Here is a 21,231-nt window from a genome sequence, read left to right on the forward strand (position 1 = left end):
ACCAAAAGCAGCAGCTGGAAGAGAAGAAAATTATGGAAATGTCTGGCAGCATTAAAACACTGAATAGAAAATAAAAACTTTTTCAGTTATAAACCAGTACCAGAAGTATTTTTGGCCTCATAAAAAAGTACAAAAACTTTTGATAGCACATTATTAATGTCAATTTTTCCAGAAAGAAAATAGATTTTTGTATGGCTTTCTGTATGTGAAAAGCTACATTTAAAAAGAATTAATGGAGTACTGTACAAATGTTGGGTAGAATGGATAGAATACTTCACTGGTCCTGCTGTGGCTGGAGATGTTCTGGCTGTAAAATTTATGAAGACTGGAGATAATTTTCTTCCTGACAGAAGCTGTCCTGTCTTACAGAGCTGTCAGAAGCTCAATGGTAACGCAGTGGTCAGAAGGCAGAGAGAGAACACTGAAGTTGCCTATGGCAGCTTTTACCCCCTGGCACACTGCTCAGGGAGTATGAGTGGCTGTGTATACCACATCATCCATGTTCTTTTCCTGCCTTTGCAGTAGGGAAAGATTATCCATTTCCTTCGTAGGAAAGTTAGAAAGAATTGAGGAAAATAGTATGAAATTATGTATTTACTTCTGGAATAAGAGGAAGTGAGAGCAGTAAGGCCAAGAACACTTATGTCTGGAAGGTTTGGGAGAGAACCTGAGAAAATGGTGGCAACCGTGAGTGGAAGACAATTTCATTTGAACAAGTGTGAAGATTTAGGTACCTAGTAGAATGAGGCCTCCACAAAGGAAGTTTAATTTATCTTTCTGATACCATGTTCTCAAAGAAGCAGGAATCAGTCTTTTCCGCTCACTTGTCTAGTTCCTTTTTGGAAAAAATAGTTCTTCCACTGCTTCTGTTCAAAATACTACTCTGTAGCTGTTGCTGTACTTCTGGCTATTAAATGTGCCCAGTACTGTAAGGAATCCAGTACAATTTTAATAGAAAAGCCTGTTTTCATCATATTGTGATTTACAGTGAATAAAGATAATTAAATATAATGAAAGAAAAATCTGACTATTTCAAGATTAATAAAGATTCCGAGACTTCTCTGCTATCTATGTGTTTTAGCAAAAATATACATCAGATATATCAAAGGCTTAATGATTCAAGTGCAATATCAATGTCCAGTACTGAACTCAATCACTGACAGAATTGAACCAGCGGAAAAAAATTCATTGACTCTAGTGGATCAAGGGTTTCTCCCAGCCTTTTCTCAAGATATCTGTTTTGTGACCCCAAAGCTAGTGTTAGGCAATGAATTAGGGAGCCTGCATGTGCTTTTTTCTTTTATGGGCAAAATGGGTTGCCCTATGTAGGAAGCCTAAAGGATTGAAAATCTGTTGCAAGTTTAGGAGGCCACATTCTGCAAAGTAACCTTTACTTTCCTTTGGATGCCTGTTTCCTTGTTTGCTTGCACACCCATGGGGCTGTCATCTTTTATTCTTGTCAAGATTGTTTATTAATTGGCCACATTTGATGGAAAGCAATTCCAGGAACTCTGGTGACTAGCCATGCTGTTTCAGTTCTGCTGAACTGCGAGATTATGGACTTCAAAAGGAAATTAACTCAGGTCTCCAGTTGGCAGCACGAAGTGTGACAATTGACTGTAGAGAAGGAGCATGCTTTAAAGGTTAAACACAAACATTTAAGTGACTGAGAAGGTTACTTTCAGGAACTTCTCTGTAAATGAAAGTTAAAGCCATGCTTCACAAGTAAAAAGGCAAATTGAAACTAATATAAATGTTTAGATTGGTTTGAGCAAGTATTCTTCAACATTGCTGGCTCAGAACTTGAAATTTCAATGTTCATTAGTGTTAAGGGCGGGACACTATATAATGAATGTATTTTGCATTATTATATATCATACCATTATAATTATTATAGAAATACACATGAATTAGAAGCTCTATGTTATCTATTAGTCTTTGTGAAGATGTTACACTTCTATGAAAATAGAAGAATCCCTGTGCCAGACTCAGAGCAGAGCAGCATTGTTGTAAATTCATTAAAACATTTTATTATTTTCTTTAATTTTGTAATCATCTACTTTAATGTCAGTGAGTCTCACTTCTAGCCTTTTTTATTGATAGAAGTAACAATACATACTCTTTTAGGATCGACTTTAGCAATACTGTTTCATACTCTCTACTTCATTTGGCCTATGAACTCGTGACAAACATCTTTTTTTTTATCAGTTTTGGGGTGATTCAGATTTCTTTGTCACCATCTGGAGGTTGAAAAGTAATTAAAACTAAAAACCCAGTTCTCCATTGCAGAGCCAGCTGTTAAACAATAGCAGCAGCCAATATGGTGATGATCCTGTTTTTATAAAAACAGCATTAATATTACATACCAGATACAAAGTACTTCATAAAAACCTTTTAATAAGAAGAGAACAACATTTCAGTGACTGAAAAACAATTTTAAAAGGGAAAAAAAATCTAGTTACTGTTATTCACATGTGGTCCCATAGTTTACCTTAAATTGTGAGGTTGGGCTGATGGCAGACCTGGGCTATGTTAGTACAGTTTACTGGTCACATGAAAAACTCCCCCACTATTCAAAATCCAATGATTTCCTGTACTATTCCACGATACAATGATCGATGAGATCAAGAACATGAGATTTCAGCCTAAAGCATCAATGAGCTCTGAAACTTAACCCTGTTGATGCACACTTGGGTTTGACACTGAGCCCCAGTTAGCTGAGTGTGTCCCAGCAGGGTGCCCAAAAATCTCAAAGATGTTGTGTGTCATATTTCCTGGATACAGCTTCTGGGTGTCAGGACTTCTGATATCAAATCAAATTAAAGAATGCCCAGTTGAAAAAGTGCTTAAAAATACCCCCATCATTGGAAATACTATGTACAGCCATGTGACAGCATCAAAGATCACATCTGTAACAGTCCTCTTTAGAAATACATTCTCCTTTTGGTGTTGATTTTTAATTTTTTTTTAATGCTCGGTGTTGGTCTGTTGTTCTTTATAATAGCAGCTGGGGACTGATTTCTCAGGAGATCTGCAAGATGTAATAAGAACTTTACATGTAGGATTACTGATAGCATGAAGAACAAGGTGAGAGCCATTGAATTTATAATTACACCGTGACTTATATTTACACTGTGCTGTAGGTGTGTGCGGAGCTGTAATGACAAATGAAAATTATATTAGACTTTTGATGGGTTGGACTGTTTATGGCCTAGCATATGATGCGAAAGCCTCTCCAGTCCTCACTTATCTTCAAGGAGGAAGTTGCAGTGTAAAGGGAGAAAGAAGCTGAAGGTTTGGCTGTCCTAGGGCCTGTTACCTTGCTGTTTTGTTTCTGAAGGATTGTAAAGGAATAGAATTTAAATCTTGTTAGCGTTTGGAGAGAGACCCGGATCTTCTAGGGACCCTTCCCCCAAAAGAGGTGACTGTGGTACTGCACTGAACACAAAGAAATATTCTTCCTTCAAGCAAACCCCTAAGAAATGGAGTCAGGAACAAAGGCCATTAGCATTGCTTCCCAGAATTCAGTCTTACTTCTGAACTGGTGGTTATTTGGTTGTTGTTTTTTTTTTTTTAAATTTACATATGCATTCACACAGCTGAATTGCAAATGGAACAAATTATGTAAAGCATATTTGAATATGCATGTACTCTATAATCACAGATGCAAACAGAAATGAGGCCGAGGTGGGTTTAATCCCTAAGAACTTTTGTCATGCAGTCTCTCATCACAAGGTTTCCTCAGGCTCTGAAATGAAACAGTGGGGAGCATTTCACTACAGGCAGCTGACTTGCCGTATCAAAGTTTGGTGATGCTCCAACAGAGCTCCACAGGGAACATGAAAAAAAAAAATCATCTTCACAGCCAAAGCTCAGCTCTGCATTCATTTAAGCGCTCCTTTAACCAAAGCTGCTGGTTCATACAGCCAGCTCTCTGAAGGCAGGTGATCACCCTTATTTAGCAGAACCACTAGCCACGTGACAAGAAAATGGTGGAGGATCTGTATTCCTAGTAAACTGCTACAGAAAAAAAGGGATGCTGAAGTGCAGCAGTAAAGCATTTTTATTATTTTTGCAGTAGAAAGGCCTCCTCAACTCTTTAGAAGGTAAGCATCTCTTTACTCTGAGAGGCTGCTATGTAGAAAGGTTTCTGATTAAAAGCTTTATTGTTGCAGTTAGGTTTAACAGAAAATCGGGAAATGTTTGTCAGCAGGATGTAAAGCACCCAGGACCTCATTACTGAGAAGCAGGCAGCTGTATTTTAATTCTGTTGCAGCTCCTTGTGAGAAACGCTTACATCAGTTCAATGGGATTTCTTTTGTCTGAGCTCAGGCACAGTATTTGTAATTAGGAAACAAAACTTCACTGCACAGGCACCTAGAATGCTAGATTATTTTCAGCTTCTTTGCCTAGCTTTGAGGCTATGGTGGGAAAAAAAGGGAACAAACATTGGGCATTGTTTTAAGATTGTTTTAAGATTGTTTAATTAATGGCATAGCAATTGTTTGTGATAGCTGTAATTGTAGACTGTTTGACAATGGTATTGTTTTCAGGTTTTTTGCGATTGAATGAAGCGCATGTTTTTTAAATTTTTTGCAATGTCCTCTTAAAATGTTGCAGTGAGCGTAATATATAATCGTTGAAGGTTAACTCATTGAGGATGTAGAAATCGTTGCAGTGTTAGGAGAAGTGAAAAGGTATTGCGAAAGTTGGCTTATATAGGCAGTATTTTTGTTTCAATCTAATTATAGGAGCTCGGTTTAGCTCCATTCAGTTGTTTGCTTTTCTGTCTGTAATGAAGGAATGAAAACAATCTTCCGCGTTAAGTGTGGTGAGCAAACAAGTCATAGTGGTTGGTGTACAGAAGGCATTGAAAATGTATAGAATGTCTATAGAGTATTAGCTACTTAGAGCAACACTGAAAGGCAAGCCTGGTACATATATTTAGCCAGACTGATTCTGAGTAGGTGGGGGGAGGCAGGGATGTCATTTCTGCACTTGCCTTTACTAATACTCCTGGAAAACAGAGCTGTGTGGAGAAAGGAAGGATGCACACAGCTGTAGCAACACAGTCATGAGGCAGTAAGGAACTGTGGGAGGTGAGGCAAGGAGCAGCAGACACCCATTCTTACCTTTCCAAAACACTTTTATCCAGAGCTGCTGTGCTCCTCCCACTGCTCTCATCTATGCTTTTCACTTCTGTCTCTTGTAGGACAGGGGAATACTAAAGTCTACAACAGCTTTTTTTATTCCTGTTTTCGATAGGCTGTTATGTGGTCCTGCATAAATCTGGACAATGCTATAGTAAATTTGTGTAGATAAAGGCAAGTGTAGCTTTTGCATAAGTTTGCTAATTTAAAAATTTGGATCCTGCTACAAGCATTCTATTGTGGTTTTGTAGCACCTCTGTAGTATTCAGCAGTAACAGGAGAGCAATATTATTTAACAGCTTGTGATGACTCTGTAGAAAAAGGCAGAGGAAAAAAAAAAGTATTAATCTTTAAGCCACAAGTATTTGTTCTTGCTGAAGATGCATCTCTCCAATTTAACAAGAAATAATGTGGTGGGAATACAATTTTGTCAGCACTTGTGAATATTGATGAAGTTATTTTTATCACTATAGTGTTTTCAGGACTGGAGGCACTTCCTAGCAGCCCCTGCACAAATACGCAGAAAAATATGGTGTTGCTGCAACAGCGATTGAGGCTGAGGGAGAATGGAAATGACAGTCCAGTTGCCTGAAAAATTTCTTAGTTTATCTACTTGTTTTTCCCTTTTGATACTGAAAGAAATGGCTTAGCTTTGTGGGATTTTATGAATTATCTCGTTCAGATATTTCTCATTAGTTCTTAGCATATACACAAGACTGCAGTCTCCTCTGTAGCCATTGCAGCTCTGAAAAGTAGTGAGCAGCAAAAATAGTCAATTCATTATTTCAGGTTACCAGGTGAAAGTTGATTGTGTCTTACAAGAGCAAGATCAGTCTCCTTAGCAAAAAACACTGACAGCAAACTCCAACGAGCTGTCTGAAGGACAGGAACCCAGCAGGATATACCTTCGTCTGCTTGTCTAAAGCAGTAGAGCGTATAGCTAACCTTGCCCTTGTACTTCCCAAGCTGTAACGTATGAGGAGAAAGCTGTGCTATGTGGGGGAAAGGGGAGCCCCATCTACTCACCTTGTTCCTTAACATTACTTCTTCGGTCTGGCATTTCCTGTCACTCTGATTCTTTCACAGCATTTTTGCTGTGTCTGACATTTTCCTCTCTCCTGCACTTGCCCTGCTCTTTATCTTCTTATTTCCTCTGTGACCCTTCCAACACAGTTAGAGGGTTTTACTGCTGAAGATAGATAGCTCGTAGCCGTGTCTCACATCTCCCTGTGCACTTGCCTTTTTAGACTTTCCTGCTGTGTGATCTAACAATCTTTCCTGCTCTGAACACCTCCTTGCCAGTGCCAGCAGCCTGCAGGACTGCCTTGTTTAGTGACAGTTTTACTGCTTCATTAGAGGCTATATGCCTTGATTAGGCATCTTCTCTGGCTCATATTTGGGCTTTTCCTGAATTTTTCCCAAGCTGCAAATCACCCAGTATAGATGGGAAATTTTCAGTTTACCAGTTTACACCCATTGAGGTACTTCCATTTTAATCTGCCCCTTAACATTCCTGCTCCACTTTCTGCACTGTCACATTCTGCTGCAATCTATTATACCTCTTACAACTGCAGCTTTAATTGACTGACATTTAACATCACTGTCTTTTTAGAACCTTTTATTAAGCTCAGTCATAATCAAGGCAGGGAAAAGGCAGCTGTTAGTTATTTGTAGGTTTATTGAAGTAGGTGAAGAATCTTAATTATAATAAAATTGAACATCATAAATTGTGAAATCGTACTTACATTAAACATGGAAAAGATAGAAATTTCACTGTAGTGAGAAGAAAAGAGAAAATTGGCAGATTCACAAGATTTAAGGAACTGAAGGAATAGAGTTTTTTGAGAAGTTACAGGAATGAAGTCGTAAATAAGACCAGAGAAAAAGCATTATGAGGGGAGGGGAAAGATAGAACTCACACAGCAGTAAAAAAATGTTGTTCTGACTTTCAGTATATTGTAAACTGTGGAGAAGCCGAACTTGAAATCAGAAGAGTGCTAGAAAAATCCTAATGCTTTAATCCTAATACTTTAATCAATAACAGTGCTGTGAATGTGTAGGTCTTGATGGTAAGCGAGTTGTTACAGTTGGCAGCCCTGAAAATCATCCCTAAACACCACACAAAATGTACAAAGATGTACAGAAAAGTACAAAAAAGATTTTTGGCTTCTTATCCTACAACATATACCCCATTAACTACTCTCAAAGCATTATCATGCTTCCTCAAAGTGCAGATGGCTTCACTGACTGTGAGGTGTGTGCTGTTTTTCAAGAGCTGTTCTTGTGCCAATTGTATCATTTGGAGATGCAGGTAATCTAATAAATGGTCTTGACAGCAGAACATGACAGGAAAATGGTCACTGCAAACCACACATGCTGGAAGTAAAACTAGTCTTAAAGGGAGGAAAACAAAGCGGGAATCTTCCCAAGGAAAAACTGCTCAATGGAATTGGAAGGTGGGAATCAGGTCCCAAATGAGGCCTGGCATTTTGGTGAACTTTCAGTAATACGATTTTTAAAAATAAATAATTTTTTAAAAATTAGTTTTTTCTGGAGGATATTTTAGATCCAATTCATCTATTTTCTGCTTTCTCTGCTGGCAATACCTTGTTCCAGTGCATTTGTGGTGTTTGCTTAACAGTGGTTGTTGATTAACAGATCATTTAAAAGTTATTTTTAGAATATTAACAATGTTTATTATGAGGAGAGAGAGCAGATAAATTTAAACAAGCCTTCCAAATGCTAATAAAATGCTAATGCTGCTCTGAAACTACATAGCTCATTACCAGACCTTGTAATCTTCCTGCATTGATGGAGAAGCAGCCATCGTGCAGGCTCCCCAACTTACTGTTGTCAATTCAGTAATTTTCCACCATCTCAGTAAAGATTAGTCAGCACTGAGCTAGGTGTGTAACAGGGAGCCCCTACTCTGAGGGCAAGACCATATGGTGGTGTGTGAATGCAATGCCAAAGCACAGCAATAGATATCGAGTTGTTTGTTATAACATTCTCCCTGAGAATGTGTTGCTTGCTACCTGTTTTGCATACAAAGTACAGAGTTAAGGGAATATTATTAAAATGGTAATACCAGGGAGTGCCTAGCAGGTTCTACACTCCACTGTAGGAGGCATAGTTGGAGACAATGCTATTTCGTGGGTACAGTCAGATAACTGTGTCTCCTGTCTCTGTCCATAACCATGGAATTGTGTGGTGCAGAGCAGGTCACTAGCAGATGCTTGAACCACGCATCTCCTTCTTATCTGACATTTGTCTGATTTGTTCTTTTTCTGCAAGCCAAAGTGAAGCCACTGGGTTCTGACTATACTAGTCCTTCTCACTGTCATCTAGTCATGAGGATCAGTAGTGGCATATAGAAGACATTATAAAGTGCTATATGAGTCAGAAAAAAAGTGCGCAGGTTGTTGGGCATCATGTATGAGGAATTCGTGATTAATGGACACTCTCAAAGTCAAGTTTGCAGCTTCTCTTCTGTAGCAATAAATAATTCCTTATCTTTAACTCAGGAGAAACACCCAATACTTCAGTGCTTAGCAGCTCTGCAAAGCCTCAGAAAGGACAGATTCTCCTGTGTCTGGAGAAGCATTTGAATGTTTCACAGTTAATAATGCTTGGGGATGCAGAAAAGTCAAGATAAGGTATGTTGCACTGTCTTTCTTGTAGAATGACCTGCTGGTCACAAAACTCTAGGAAGAGACTGTTGAGGACTCTGGTATCTGCTGTAGGCAGTGTCAGCCTGGCTTGCATCCCTAAGACCCCATTTCAACAAGACATGTAGGTTTGGGACTTAAATCCAATTTCTCTCATTCTATATTGAGATTCCTTTTTATTTCAAGCTGCTGGAAGTCACAGAAAATTGAAGAAGCCTGGAGCCCTGGATTCTTTCCATAAGCTGTCCTCATCTGTGGGCAAATGTGTAAGGTTGCTGAAATAGCCTAGTGTGTCCCACTTATTTAGATTAACAATCTGTTTGCTTGTATTTGTCCCCCCATGGTTCCTTGCATCACTCCCTTTGCATCACACAAGCTTTGCCTGCTTCTTTTGTGATCTGACTCAGGGAGGGGAGATGGCAAGGAGTCAGGACAGACAGTCTGCGGCTGCCTAGCAGCAGTGGAAGCAGCAGCATGCACTTCAGAATAGCAGCTTTTATTTTTTAGAAGCCTTAAGGTGATAAGAGCAGACAGGAAACTCTACTGCTACTGCCTAAAAAAAAAAAAAAAAAAAAGAGAATACAATATGGTGAAGAAGAGGAAAAAGGAACAGGATGGCTAAACAGGCACTAAAATTTACTGGAGACTAGGAAACATTTTCATAAGGAATGGTTAAAAATTCATTCAGTGTCTCCAAGCAAAAATTTTAGCACCTTTTCAGTTAACATACTGAAATTCAAACAGTTTAAATCTTCTAGGTAGAATACAGGATTTTTCTACGCAATATTAACCATGTAGACATGCCTATCTTTTTCATAAACTTTGATGCTGAGATGGAGTGAAAAAACACCACATTCAAAACATCAAATAACAGTATAGACAGTAAAAGAAGCTTTAAATCTGAAGAGTAAGGTGTCAAAAAGTTACGACTTTTACCAATTTTTAGCAATGTTTTATTCTGTGCCTATTAAGAAAGTGAGTGGCGAGATTTCCTGTAAAATGGGAATATCAGCTTTTTCTACTCTGCAGCAGTATGACAATGATTTGTTAACATTTGCACAGGTGCTTGATTAATAAAGCTTTTGACTCAAACAAGGAACCACAGAGAATTTATTTTTTTTTTTTCACGTCTTGGTTTGCATCTAGAGATGGGAATAAAAGTCTCATGCTATGCATAAATTCCAGTGCTCAGTCTATAGATTTTTCCTGAACTCATTTGTGATTAAGAGCTGCCAAATAAATAGCAAGAAAACCGCAGTTAATTTACTGTACTAACATATGATTGCTACATGCAGCTCTCAGGAGGTTATAAAATTAACCCGTTTTTATAGTCACCTGTATACAAAATGATTATTTTACTGATTTTTTGAGTAAAAGTAATGACTGTTTTCTAGTCTTAGATACTCTGGAATGTATTTTTTCCAATATGCTTATTTTCTTGGTAGATAGATGTATTTGAAGTCTCTGGCTGATACTGACTAAATCCTGCATTGTTATATACTCACCTACAGTTTAGGGATCATTTATTTTGCTGAATCTAAAAAATTCACCATACAGTCTCCTATGTCTCTGACTAGGCAACTTTAGGAATTTTTTATTATTGTCTGGAAGCTTTGTAGCAAAGGACTAATCTTAGGAAGTACTTGGTGTTTGCATTTGCTGATGAGCTTCTTATTTTTGTGTACAATGCAGTTGGTTGGTTTGTTTGTTTGGACTAACGTTCCTGACTTTTTCCTCTCTTTCTTTGTGTGTATTTTCATCAAACTTTTCATCAAACTTTTCAACTTTATATACTAATGCTTTATTTCCTATAGAATCTCCTTTTGGCTATAGACACAGTTGATACTGAAGTATGCCTGAGAGTTCTCTGACCTCACAGAACATTTTTACCCATCTTACATGGTTAACAAGTGCTGAAATGCAAACACGTAGACATGAAATTGGGATTTGTTGTTATTCCATTAATACTGAAAGTCTCTGAAATAACACACCTCAGTTATAACAGTTCATGGTGTTAAGCCTATATCTAGTACCACCCTCTATTTAAAACAAAGGGCAGAACGACTGTATGCTGGGTTTTCTGAGGAGTCCAAGAGGAAAGATTTCAGAAAGTAAGATTCTTGCTGTTATTTTAAAACATACTATTGTAGCAAGGGTCTACAAATTACTAATCTCTAGCCTTTTCTGAACAGACGTGAAACAGCAATTACAAGCCCAAGCTTTAAGCACGCATATATAGTATATGAAAGAAAGGTAAAGGTGTTGTATTTGGATATAAATGCAACACAGCAAAACAGTTTCTGTTCTTAAAAATTGAATGGTGTGTCAAGTGTTTACTTGTGATTACAAATTGCATTTCGCTATTCTTTTATATGAAGTGAGGTGAGTGCTGAAATGGCTCTAGAGATGGATGAAAGCAAATCACCCTTTGTGAATATACTATCTGGTATATTATTTTGGCTTTCAACTTACATAAATTTCTATAGAATGGAACTGGAAACTAAATAGAAATAAATCACTTAAGAAAACACTTTGTGTCAATTCTTCCTTGATGTAAATTTCTACTTGTGCCATGCCTAAATATTTGCCTTAGGCTCCACTTCAGAGGCCTTTTATTGCTTCATAGTATTGAAGAACAGCATTCTCATTTTGTCCAAAAGATGTTAGACATCCTCCACGTGGAGCAATCAAAACACTGTTAGAGCCATCAGTAGGTTGCCCCTGGCAGCAGAAAGGATGGGCTTGCACAAGGTGTTTCATACTCTGGCCCTGGCCTGGCAAAGCTCTTAACTCTCCTTGTGCTTAATGGGGCTTTCAGATGGAGCTGTGCTGAGATCCAGTGGACAAGTGTCACTAGGTAAACACCAAGGGCTTTTTCCTACCTTCCAAGGAAAATACTGTACTGTCACGTCCTTCAGGTTCTTCTTTCTCCTTTGCTGGTCTCTGTGCTTGCATAAGGGCAGTGGTACAGGGTGGGGATGGGAGGGTTTCAAAGAAAAAGTACTTTATGCTGCCTAGCTTCTGCAAAAGTGACTTGAGGAGGAACCTCAGTTCTCTGACCTTGTTTTTGTAGCTAAAATTTCACAGTCCTTCCAGAAAACAGCTCAGTTTTTTACTGCAAACCAGTGAGACAGTGGGCTATAAGCAGGAAGTTTACTTCATCCAAGACCATCATGTACCTGTTTAGTGTGTGGAATTTGAGAATATGAAAAAAGCCAGATGTCTCTGAATAACCTTTTCATTTGTGACTCCCCTCACCTCCTCCTATTTAGTTTCAAAAAAAACATACATGTACTAGTAAGAGCTGAGGTGATTCATCTACATCACTCCTTTTACTAATTATGCTTTCAAATTTCTAAAAACCTTCAACACCTTGTGAAAATATAGTTGTATGTGCATATAGAGGGAATAGCATGGAAGAAACATGATTTACTTATCTAGGGAAAATGTTTGACAGCTGTGGGATCCACTTCAGTTTAAACTTTTGCACTGAGGATAAAATATAAGTCTGTCTGGTGAGCAAGTTGTGGGTTGGAGTGAAGGGATTCACTATAGAAATGTGACAGTCACTTGTGGGTTAATGTTGCAGGTTGTAGGTGTTCCTTCAGAGCCACCCATTGGAGAGATTATTTATTTTAGACCAAAGAATTTAACTTCTTGGTATGTAATAGCTTCAGAGCAGCTGGGGAGACTGGTGATATATCACATATGACACAAGAGTGAGGCAGCACAGCCCATAGGGATTATGACATATTGCTGTGAATATTCAGAGATGCTCTTTCCAAAATAGCAGAGTGCTGCTGTACCTAGAAAAGTCAGGAAGGATAACTTTTTTTTCTGAGAAATACTGATTTGAGAGGGCACTGAGAATTATTTAAATATTATTAACTTATTGAGCTGGAAGGATGTCTGAACCAAGAGAAAGAATATGTTTCAGCCTTCAGCCTCTCTTCCTTTCATGAGAATTTTGTAACTGTCTCTGATCCACCATTCAGGAACAGGGCTTTTTAGCTACTTCTGAGCAGGTATGTAGGCCTGAATTATCAAAGCAAATATGCAGTAATTTGATTCTCACTGCAGCTGATCCTTAAATGACTGGTCTGTGTACCACATAAAAGAAGTCATTTATGACACAAAAAGCTTATTTAACTTTGTCCTCTCTTCTGAGTGAAAGATCCTTTTTTATATCAATCCAGTAAATCATACCTGATTAGAATAGAGCTTTCTGAATTAACTCTTTATCTACTTTTTCAACAAGGGGCATTTATTAAAAGGAATAATATTTTTAGAAGGTTATTTTTTAAATACTTTTGTCCACATCATTCATGGCATCAGTTGCTCCTATGTGGAAGACAAGAGTTTTGGAATCCAGAATTTTTGAAGAATGTCAAATAGTCAGCAGAAAAAAGGAAGAGGAGGTAGCTGTTCACATTTCTGGAGTCCCATCTTATGTTATTTATGTTAATACTTTTTCTGTTTCCTGCCAGTATCTGCCTACTTGTGCACAAACAGAAATTAGTCTGCAAGGTATTGAGACACCCAACATAGCATGCTTTCCAAATCCATCAGGAAGTGGGGAGCTATATCTATAGAAAACAAACTTCATCCATATCTTGCTTATTCTTTCATTGATGGGGAGTCCATTGCCATTGGTTGAAGTGCAGTGTCACAGCAGCCATGATCTGTGACTGGCTTTCTAAGCCCATCAGATTTGAAAGATACCTGTATTGCCAATCAATTTATGACTGAACAAATCTTAACTATGACTTTTTAAAAATATGAACTTTCACTGAACATAGAGTATATTTGATTGGCAAGGAGTCTTTTAGCTGTTTGGGTTAAGCACAAGGGATCTGGAGAAATATGACTAATTTCAGAGTGAGCTCTCTTTTCTCTGAAAAGCTTATTGACTGTTAATTTGGCAGTAAATGAGAACCTGACACCATTTAAAAAAATAAAATAAATAAAATTTTTAAAAAAAGGGAAATCTAATCTCAGCTACAAAATTTCTTAAAGTCTTTTATGTGACTGAAAATACAATGGGTAACCTTGTGTCTGCAATGCTATGGCTAAAGGCTTGAACTGATTTTTAACTATGTGCATTGTCACAGCTTTTTTAAGAACCTTCTTACTTCCCAAATCAAATATCCCAATATAAACAATATGGATTATTGACATTAGAAACGCTGTGCCATCAAAATAAAGTTAGAGGTTTTCAGACAAGTTCTGACGCTGTTTACTTGCAATCCCAAATTACTGCTGCATATTGCCTGCAGCAGTAGCCGTATTTCACTAGAAACACAAATAAACGCAAATAAAAAGACATGAAACACATTTATCTCTCAATCCCCTAGAAATTTACCCTCCTTGTAAACACACCTATAATGTAAAATTCTGGTTTAACTCAGCATTAGTGATCCCACTGAAAGCAGAAAAACATTTAAATTTATGTTGTGAAAGTGTAAGAGATTCTAGAGAAAGCAGTAGTGCCAGTTCCACATCCACACGTAACACTTTGTTAAAAAAAGTTAAAAGATGCCACAGGGAGAAAAGCAGTCTTGAGGAAATTCTAGAAATGTCATGACTTAGCATAGTTCTATCCCAGATATTGTGAAAATTTTAGGCAGCTTTCAGTGTTCTGGGTTACTTGTGGGAAATTGCTTTTTTCAGGTTATAGTTGTTACTTTTTCTGCAGGAGCAGAGTATATAAAACTCAGTCATGCTCTTATCATGAAGAGGAAAGGTGATCTTCCTTCTGCTGAAACATTTTTACAGGTTTACTGCAGAGCCTGAAAATTCACTATCTTGCTGTAGCTTACTCTTCACACAAGTTAAAAAAGGACCATTTCCTTCCAAATAATTTCCTGCTGTGATTGCTGAAGCTTGTTCGGTGGGGAATTGTCATGTGGTGTGAAATGGCTGTAACAGATTTCATAAAGGAGCAGTTTATATGGTAGAATCAAAACAGCGTTCATTCTAGCTGAGCTATGCACCCTTGAATACCCAGAAATCATCACCTGGGTAGTGCTGACCTTCTTAAATCTGGCAATTTTTAATAAATTTGTGTTTGGAAAGGTTAATAAAGCCCCAAATAAAATATTAATCTGAATTTAAAATTTATAATAAGTATTCCTTCTCTCCCCACACTGTTTCCACCACCCCTCCTACTGTATTTGACTACTGAGAGTCTTTGTTGAAATTCAGATTTGTCTCTGCTAAGTTCAGATGAATAAATTAGACTTAATTCCACATATTTTACTGTGAATTGAACAAAAAGCTGTCAGACACTTTAATGACTTATTTACATTTTCTGAGTAAGATGTGATGGCATTCTGTGTATCAGTTTTCTGTACAGTTTCTGAACACAGATGTAGCTACAGAGCAGAAAAAAATGGTACATTACAGACAGTTTGTGCCCTTTGTTTTATTGATGAGCCAGATACTTTGATCAATTTTCTTTACTCTTCTATTGTGTATTCATAGAGAAAGAATATTTCCAACCTCATTTGGCAGTAATTAAATATATTCCAGAACTGGCATGTTTTGTAGGAGTCAATAAAGGTATAATCTCTGTCCTTGAGAAAAGTGTACACTACAGTATGAGGCCATAAATCTAGTAATATTTGTCTGTTTTCTTATTGCAAGACAGGCCAGGGCATGTGTTGAGCAGCACAAATATGTTTGATCCCAGCTTATATTGTCTATATTCTCTGTGGCCTCAGAGAAGAAGTGGAAGGACAGTAGTTTGCCTGTATGTATTTGGAATTTGATGGTATGGGGCTTCAGGTAAAGATCTTTTGCAACTTTAAACACAGTGAAGCATTTCTCTCATTTATAGTCAGGCTGACATGTATATTTTCTATAATGATCTAAATGAAATTAACAAGAAATCACAGAATAAATACTCCAGTTCTGATGGTCAGAAGTGTCTTGTCTACACACAGTAAGACGAGGGAAAGCAAGGGCAAGAAGAGCAAGGGCAGGAAGAAACTGCAGGAGAAACAAACCAAACCTATGAATCATGTCCTGAAAATGTAAAATGTTGTGTCCTGTCTGCAACTGAACCACCTTCCCAGTGAGCATTTTGTAAAATACTTTCATAGAAAACAGATATTTAAACAGGTCAGGTCAATCTGCCCGAAACAAATACTTTTGTTATTATTTTCACCACTTGGTGCCTTTTTACTTGTCTTATGTAGGTATGTTGAATGTGATTTGTTTCTCCTAAAATGGAGTCTAGGTAAGATATTTTGCAAAATTTTGGTATTTAAAAATCTGTAATGTAGTTGTGGTTCTCACTTTTGTGCTTCTGTACTCTTTCCATGGAGGAAAAGCTATGTCAGTGTTACGAAATTACTGATTTGGGTCAGAATTATTTTAAAATACAAATTATATCAAATTTTTTTCATATTTGCTGTACAGTAACTGTGTTGGCAGCACTGAAAATACTGTTAGGGAAGCCTTAAACGTGGTGTGCAGTTTGCAAAGAGTAGCTGAAGCTCCCTGCAGCCATGTGTCTGGTTTGCCAATCAACAAAAGACCAACAAAAGTTTGTATAAACTGAGAAGCATTGCTGTTTGCCTGATAGTTATGATTCAGTGCCATGTCTTCATTCAAGTAAAATAAGCTGTGTATGACCCTCACCCTCCAAAGGCTATACCAAAAAGTGCATAAGAAGGGGGTCAGAACTGCACGGCAGAATTACAACAGCTGTGCTCATTTTTCATTTGCATCAGTTTGTGATCGGGCTTCTGAACTGACTATATTGAGTAAGATTTCGGTTCTGTATGAGACCACATGAACCACACTGATAGCAAGGTCAGTTTGTGCATCTCTTTCAGATTCTGCTTTGTGTTTTACCCCTCAGGTTGGTTCAAGAGGATGTGGGAATGGACATTCCCTTTGCAGAGGGTGTGTTAAGCCCCAGTTCTACAGAGATGAGACCTGGTGAGAGAAACTGTTACTTATTTTCTTAATTATATTTTAATCCCTTGGCATTTAGTTATGCAGTAAGAAGCATATTTCTGTCCTGGCAAAGAATCAGTTCAGTATTAAAAAGGAAAAGCGTTAAGTTTGCTTTATTTAATCAATTTTCTTCTTCACTTAAGAAATAATAAGTAGAGAGCAAATTTTTCTTTTGTGCCAATTTTCTTGTGTTGTCAGCACTTGATTAGTCCTTGCTAAGTTTAAGTAGTCTTTATTTATCTTGTATTTGGCCACTGTGTAAGTGAGCTAAGTCAGCGTTAGAATACTTCAGATAGGACAGATTGAAATGTGCTGCACAGTGCAGAGACAATAGGTAAAGCCATACCTACCCTTTGTCTTTTGCCTACTTTTATTTAGGACCAACCAAGAAACTAGGAATTATTTTTGTGTTACTGTATAGAATGTTACTATAAAGTTAAAATTACAGACATCTACTTGCAAATCAGCACCATTCAGATAGCAGTAAATGCATCAGAAAACAAGTATTTATAGGCTTTTTTTCACTCATATGAATTTTGCCAGGATTGAGAAACATCTTGGTTCATAATTCAAATTGTTGGTATAGTGCTCTTTAAAATTTTATACGCTGTGTGTCTTTAAATGTCCAAGGATTGATTTTCATCTTTGCAAAAGGTGAATGTGGATTTTGCATGTGATATTTGTGTTATGTTAGGTGGTCTTAAATGGCTTGGTGTTAGTAAAACTTCCCTGACACAGTGTGTTTGAAGGTGGTTCTTAATATCTGGGAGATTCATTATTTTCAGAGGACATTAAATTATTTTTTCTCCCCTTTACAGAACCACCCAATTCTCTTGATCTTAATGGTTCCAATCCCAGAAGGATAAAGCTCACTGCTCCAAATATCAATCTCTCTCTGGACCAGAGTGAAGGGTCTGTACTTTCTGATGATAATTTAGATTCGCCAGATGAAATTGACATCAATGTAGATGACCTTGACACTCCTGATGAAGCAGACTCTTTTGAATACACCGGACAAGGTAAAGTTTTAGATTGTAAATGTAGATTTCATCTCTGCTTCTTTCTTTACTGCTTACATAATCAGTCTTATGTCCATCAGGCTCTGAGCATGGTTACAGCATTTGAGTATTAATACCTAGGTGTTCAGATAGTTTTACTTTCTGCTGTTTTTTTAACCTTTCTTCCCCTGTGTAAAGTAACACATTTTTACAGCAGCATGCTGAAAGAAATAGTTCAGATGATCAGACAAAATAGGAACAGCTAGTTAAAAAGAATCTGATTCAAAGTTCTGTCTTTGCTCACTAACATAGGTTTTGACTGAAAAGGATTGTTCAAGAAGGAGAAAGCAGGTCTTGTCTGTTTAAGAGACCTTGTCTGTTTCAGCTCTGTGCAGCTCTGGCCAGCTCTAGGTTACAGTTGTGGCAGCAGTGCTTAGGGAAATAACCTGCTACAAAGTATATTGGCTGAAGTAAGCTGCATGAGAGACCTTACAGGGTATAAATGAAGAAGACACGGTGCAGTGAAGGAGGCCTTTTGTTAGTGAGAAAGGCTTTTTTTATTCCTAGATGTGGTTGATGAGGTGAGATGTGGAAGACATGCACATGGTATGCTGGGGCTAGCTCAGGTGATGGAACAATTTCTCATTCCACCAATTTAACTATAAATATATTTAAATATAAAGAAAGGACTGCTTTCTCAGTAGGGCTAGATGCACAGTATAGAAATACATTGAAGTGTGCAATGAATGCTTCACTTTGTATATTAATGATTCTCTGTCATGTGTGGTAAAATTGTTTTGCACTGTCTTACTCATTTGACTTACCTTTGTGATTTATGAAGTAAGGTGTTAACGCTCATTCCTTGCTCCTACCTTAATAACCATTTAAGAACTGAAATCACTAATGTGAATACATAAAGATAACAAACTATTTGAGGGGAAATGAAATGTGATCATCTTACAATCTACAACAGAAAGAAACTTTAAAAACTGATACATTTAAACTCAACATTCCCTTCCACTTAAAATCTCTGCTGATAGTGAGGTCACTATAATGTAAAAATTGTATACGCTTCTGAACAGGTTTAATAGGTATTGCTAAAGAGGCATTAGTATGTACTCAGTCATGCATGAGCATCTCTAATGTGACTTTTCATTAAAAGGTTGATTTCCTAATGGGTGTAAGCAGAGCATTATGATGAGTTGCTTGATGGTTAGAACATTTTGTAGCAAAGCTTAAAACCAGGACACACATGAACACACACACACATACTCACAAGAGGGGAACACGTTCTTGCAGTTTGTGAGAGTGAAAATCTCTTTAGGTGGTGGAACAGATATTGCCTTAAGCCCTCAAGTAAATAAATTCAACTCCAGTGATTTCTGTGGCAGTTATATTTGTGGCAAACTTTTCTCTCTGCTTTTTTTGTTTTCTAAAAGTGACAATTGATTCAATTGCTAAAGTTGGACTAGTTTCCCCAAACTCCCATGTGAAGGACTCAAAGTGCCTTTTTTTTCGGTTCATTCTTACAGGTCTGTAGTTTGATTTTAGACATAATTATTCAACAAAATTTCCTCCACTGATAAGACCCAAGAATATAGATTAGGAAATTAAAAAGAAAAAGCCCATTTGATCAAAATAAAAGAAAAATATAGTATATTAATATGATAGGTGCAAATATAGTCTTAAGAACTAGTGCAGAATGGTTTGTTTATACGGTAAAAATCCTTTGCTATCTTTGTACTTATCTGAGTGTACTGTTAATCAGTGATGAACTCAGCTGCTAATAATACTCATATTCTCCCACAGATCAGCGTTTCTAGACTGTTGTGCCAAACCCAAGGAAGTAAACACTGAGAAAACGTAGCTGTTGAGGCTGTAAGGAGCAGTGATTTTTAGTTCATCATGTTCAGGCTGTTGAGAGTCCATCTGAACTGTAAAATGCAGCTGAGAAAAACAACAAAATAAGTTGCCATGATCCATCATACCACTGAAAACTGGTGGCTCTGTAATGTAAGAAGTACTGAAATCCATTTGTTTAAAGGAAGGATGAAGAACTGTCACAACTGCAGTGTGCAAGAAAATAGATGAGAGCTGAAATACTAAAGTACTTGTCTTAAACCAGCTCCTGATTTATTTAGCGAGCAGTCTATCATCTGTTTCACAGGAGATTTTTTTTTTTCCATTAATACCTTGCCTTTAAACATTGTCTATCACAACCTGTTCTTGTTTTTGAAAGGAACTTTTATGGTAGTTATATTACATGACATAAAAAATGGGTTTCTGAAAACTGTATGTGAATATAGATGAAGGCATCACATCACCATTATCTGGAATGTGAAAGACTGCTTATTATTTTGTCTCCAGATGTTCATTAACTTTCTGAATTTCACACTGGTGCATTTTTCAGTGCTAGATCAACACATCAGGTAATAAAGCATAGCCACTTCTTCAGGAGAAGGTGACATAGTGCTATTTCTATAAAAAATAGTTCATTTGACAGTTCCAGCATTGTAAGTTTTATCAGAATCTCTTTCATCTTTTTACATCATTTGCAGTTTCACAAAAAAATAAAGAATTACCAAACCCTGAATATAATTTCAGTGCTAGTCTGGCAGAGGCCTAGCTCACCTTCTTTTCACTAAATGTTCTGCCAGCTATATTTCTTTCCCTCAGCTATGCTCTTTCCACCCTCTGAGGAACCAGCTGACTAGACAGGTTTCCTAGACTGTTCTGGTAGTCCCAGCTATCTATTCTGACTGTGCCTGAGCTGCATAATAGCATCCCATGGGGACCCTATATCCTTAAGAGAATGGATGATCCTGTAATGACTGGTCAAAGTTCACATAGCTTGATTGCATGCATGTGGTTCTTATATTGCTTCCCTTCACAAGATTAACATCATGCAAAATTGCATTAATATCTAGGGACAACAAGACTATGTATTTTGTAAGCTTGTTTCCAGTGTAACAGAATATGTGATACATCTAAAGTAGTACTAAAGTAAGTGTAGTACTAAACATTGTGCTCTGGGAAGGCATGAATACATACTTCAGTTTCACCGTATGTAATCTACTAAGCAGCAACTGTTAAACCAATTTGAAATAGTTTACTTGAAAAAAAAATCACATTTCACATTCTGTTCTTCTTCCTGACTTTAGATCTTCTCAAACTCCCTTTGTTTTCAGTTCCTGAGGGAAAAAAAAAAAGGTTTCACCTTATGTATGCACATGTATGTATTTCTTTATCTTCCACCCCTGTTTCCACCACTACTACAATTTTACTGAAACATTGAGGTAAGGGCTGAAATATTAGTGCTTTCTTGCAAGATTCAAGCATGTAGGAATTAGATAAAGACAAGAACTGGTGATAAGATCAGCTTTTGTTGCTCAGAGAGAGGGACCTTGTGACAGTATAATTCCATAGTAATACTTTGGTTTAGGGGCAGAA

At 37.3% G+C, this 21,231-nt stretch overlaps 1 protein-coding gene across 5 annotated transcripts in view; it reads left to right on the forward strand.

Annotated features, from left to right (window-relative positions):
- Positions 1–21,231, forward strand: part of PRUNE2 (prune homolog 2 with BCH domain) — a 132,985-nt gene that overhangs the window by 91,015 nt on the left and 20,739 nt on the right. For 4 of the 5 annotated variants that reach the window (XM_071732064.1, XM_071732060.1, XM_071732059.1 and 1 more), the window contains exons 10-11: positions 16,686–16,765; positions 17,602–17,802. In XM_071732064.1, the coding sequence (XP_071588165.1) occupies positions 16,686–16,765; positions 17,602–17,802 (281 nt within the window). Of the gene's footprint in view, positions 1–3,969; positions 4,107–16,685; positions 16,766–17,601; positions 17,803–21,231 lie in introns of those variants that run through there. The other variant, XM_071732062.1, reaches the window with a different exon arrangement.

Source organism: Heliangelus exortis, chromosome Z, assembly GCF_036169615.1.
Source record: "Heliangelus exortis chromosome Z, bHelExo1.hap1, whole genome shotgun sequence".
NCBI classification, from domain to species: Eukaryota; Metazoa; Chordata; class Aves; order Apodiformes; family Trochilidae; genus Heliangelus; species Heliangelus exortis.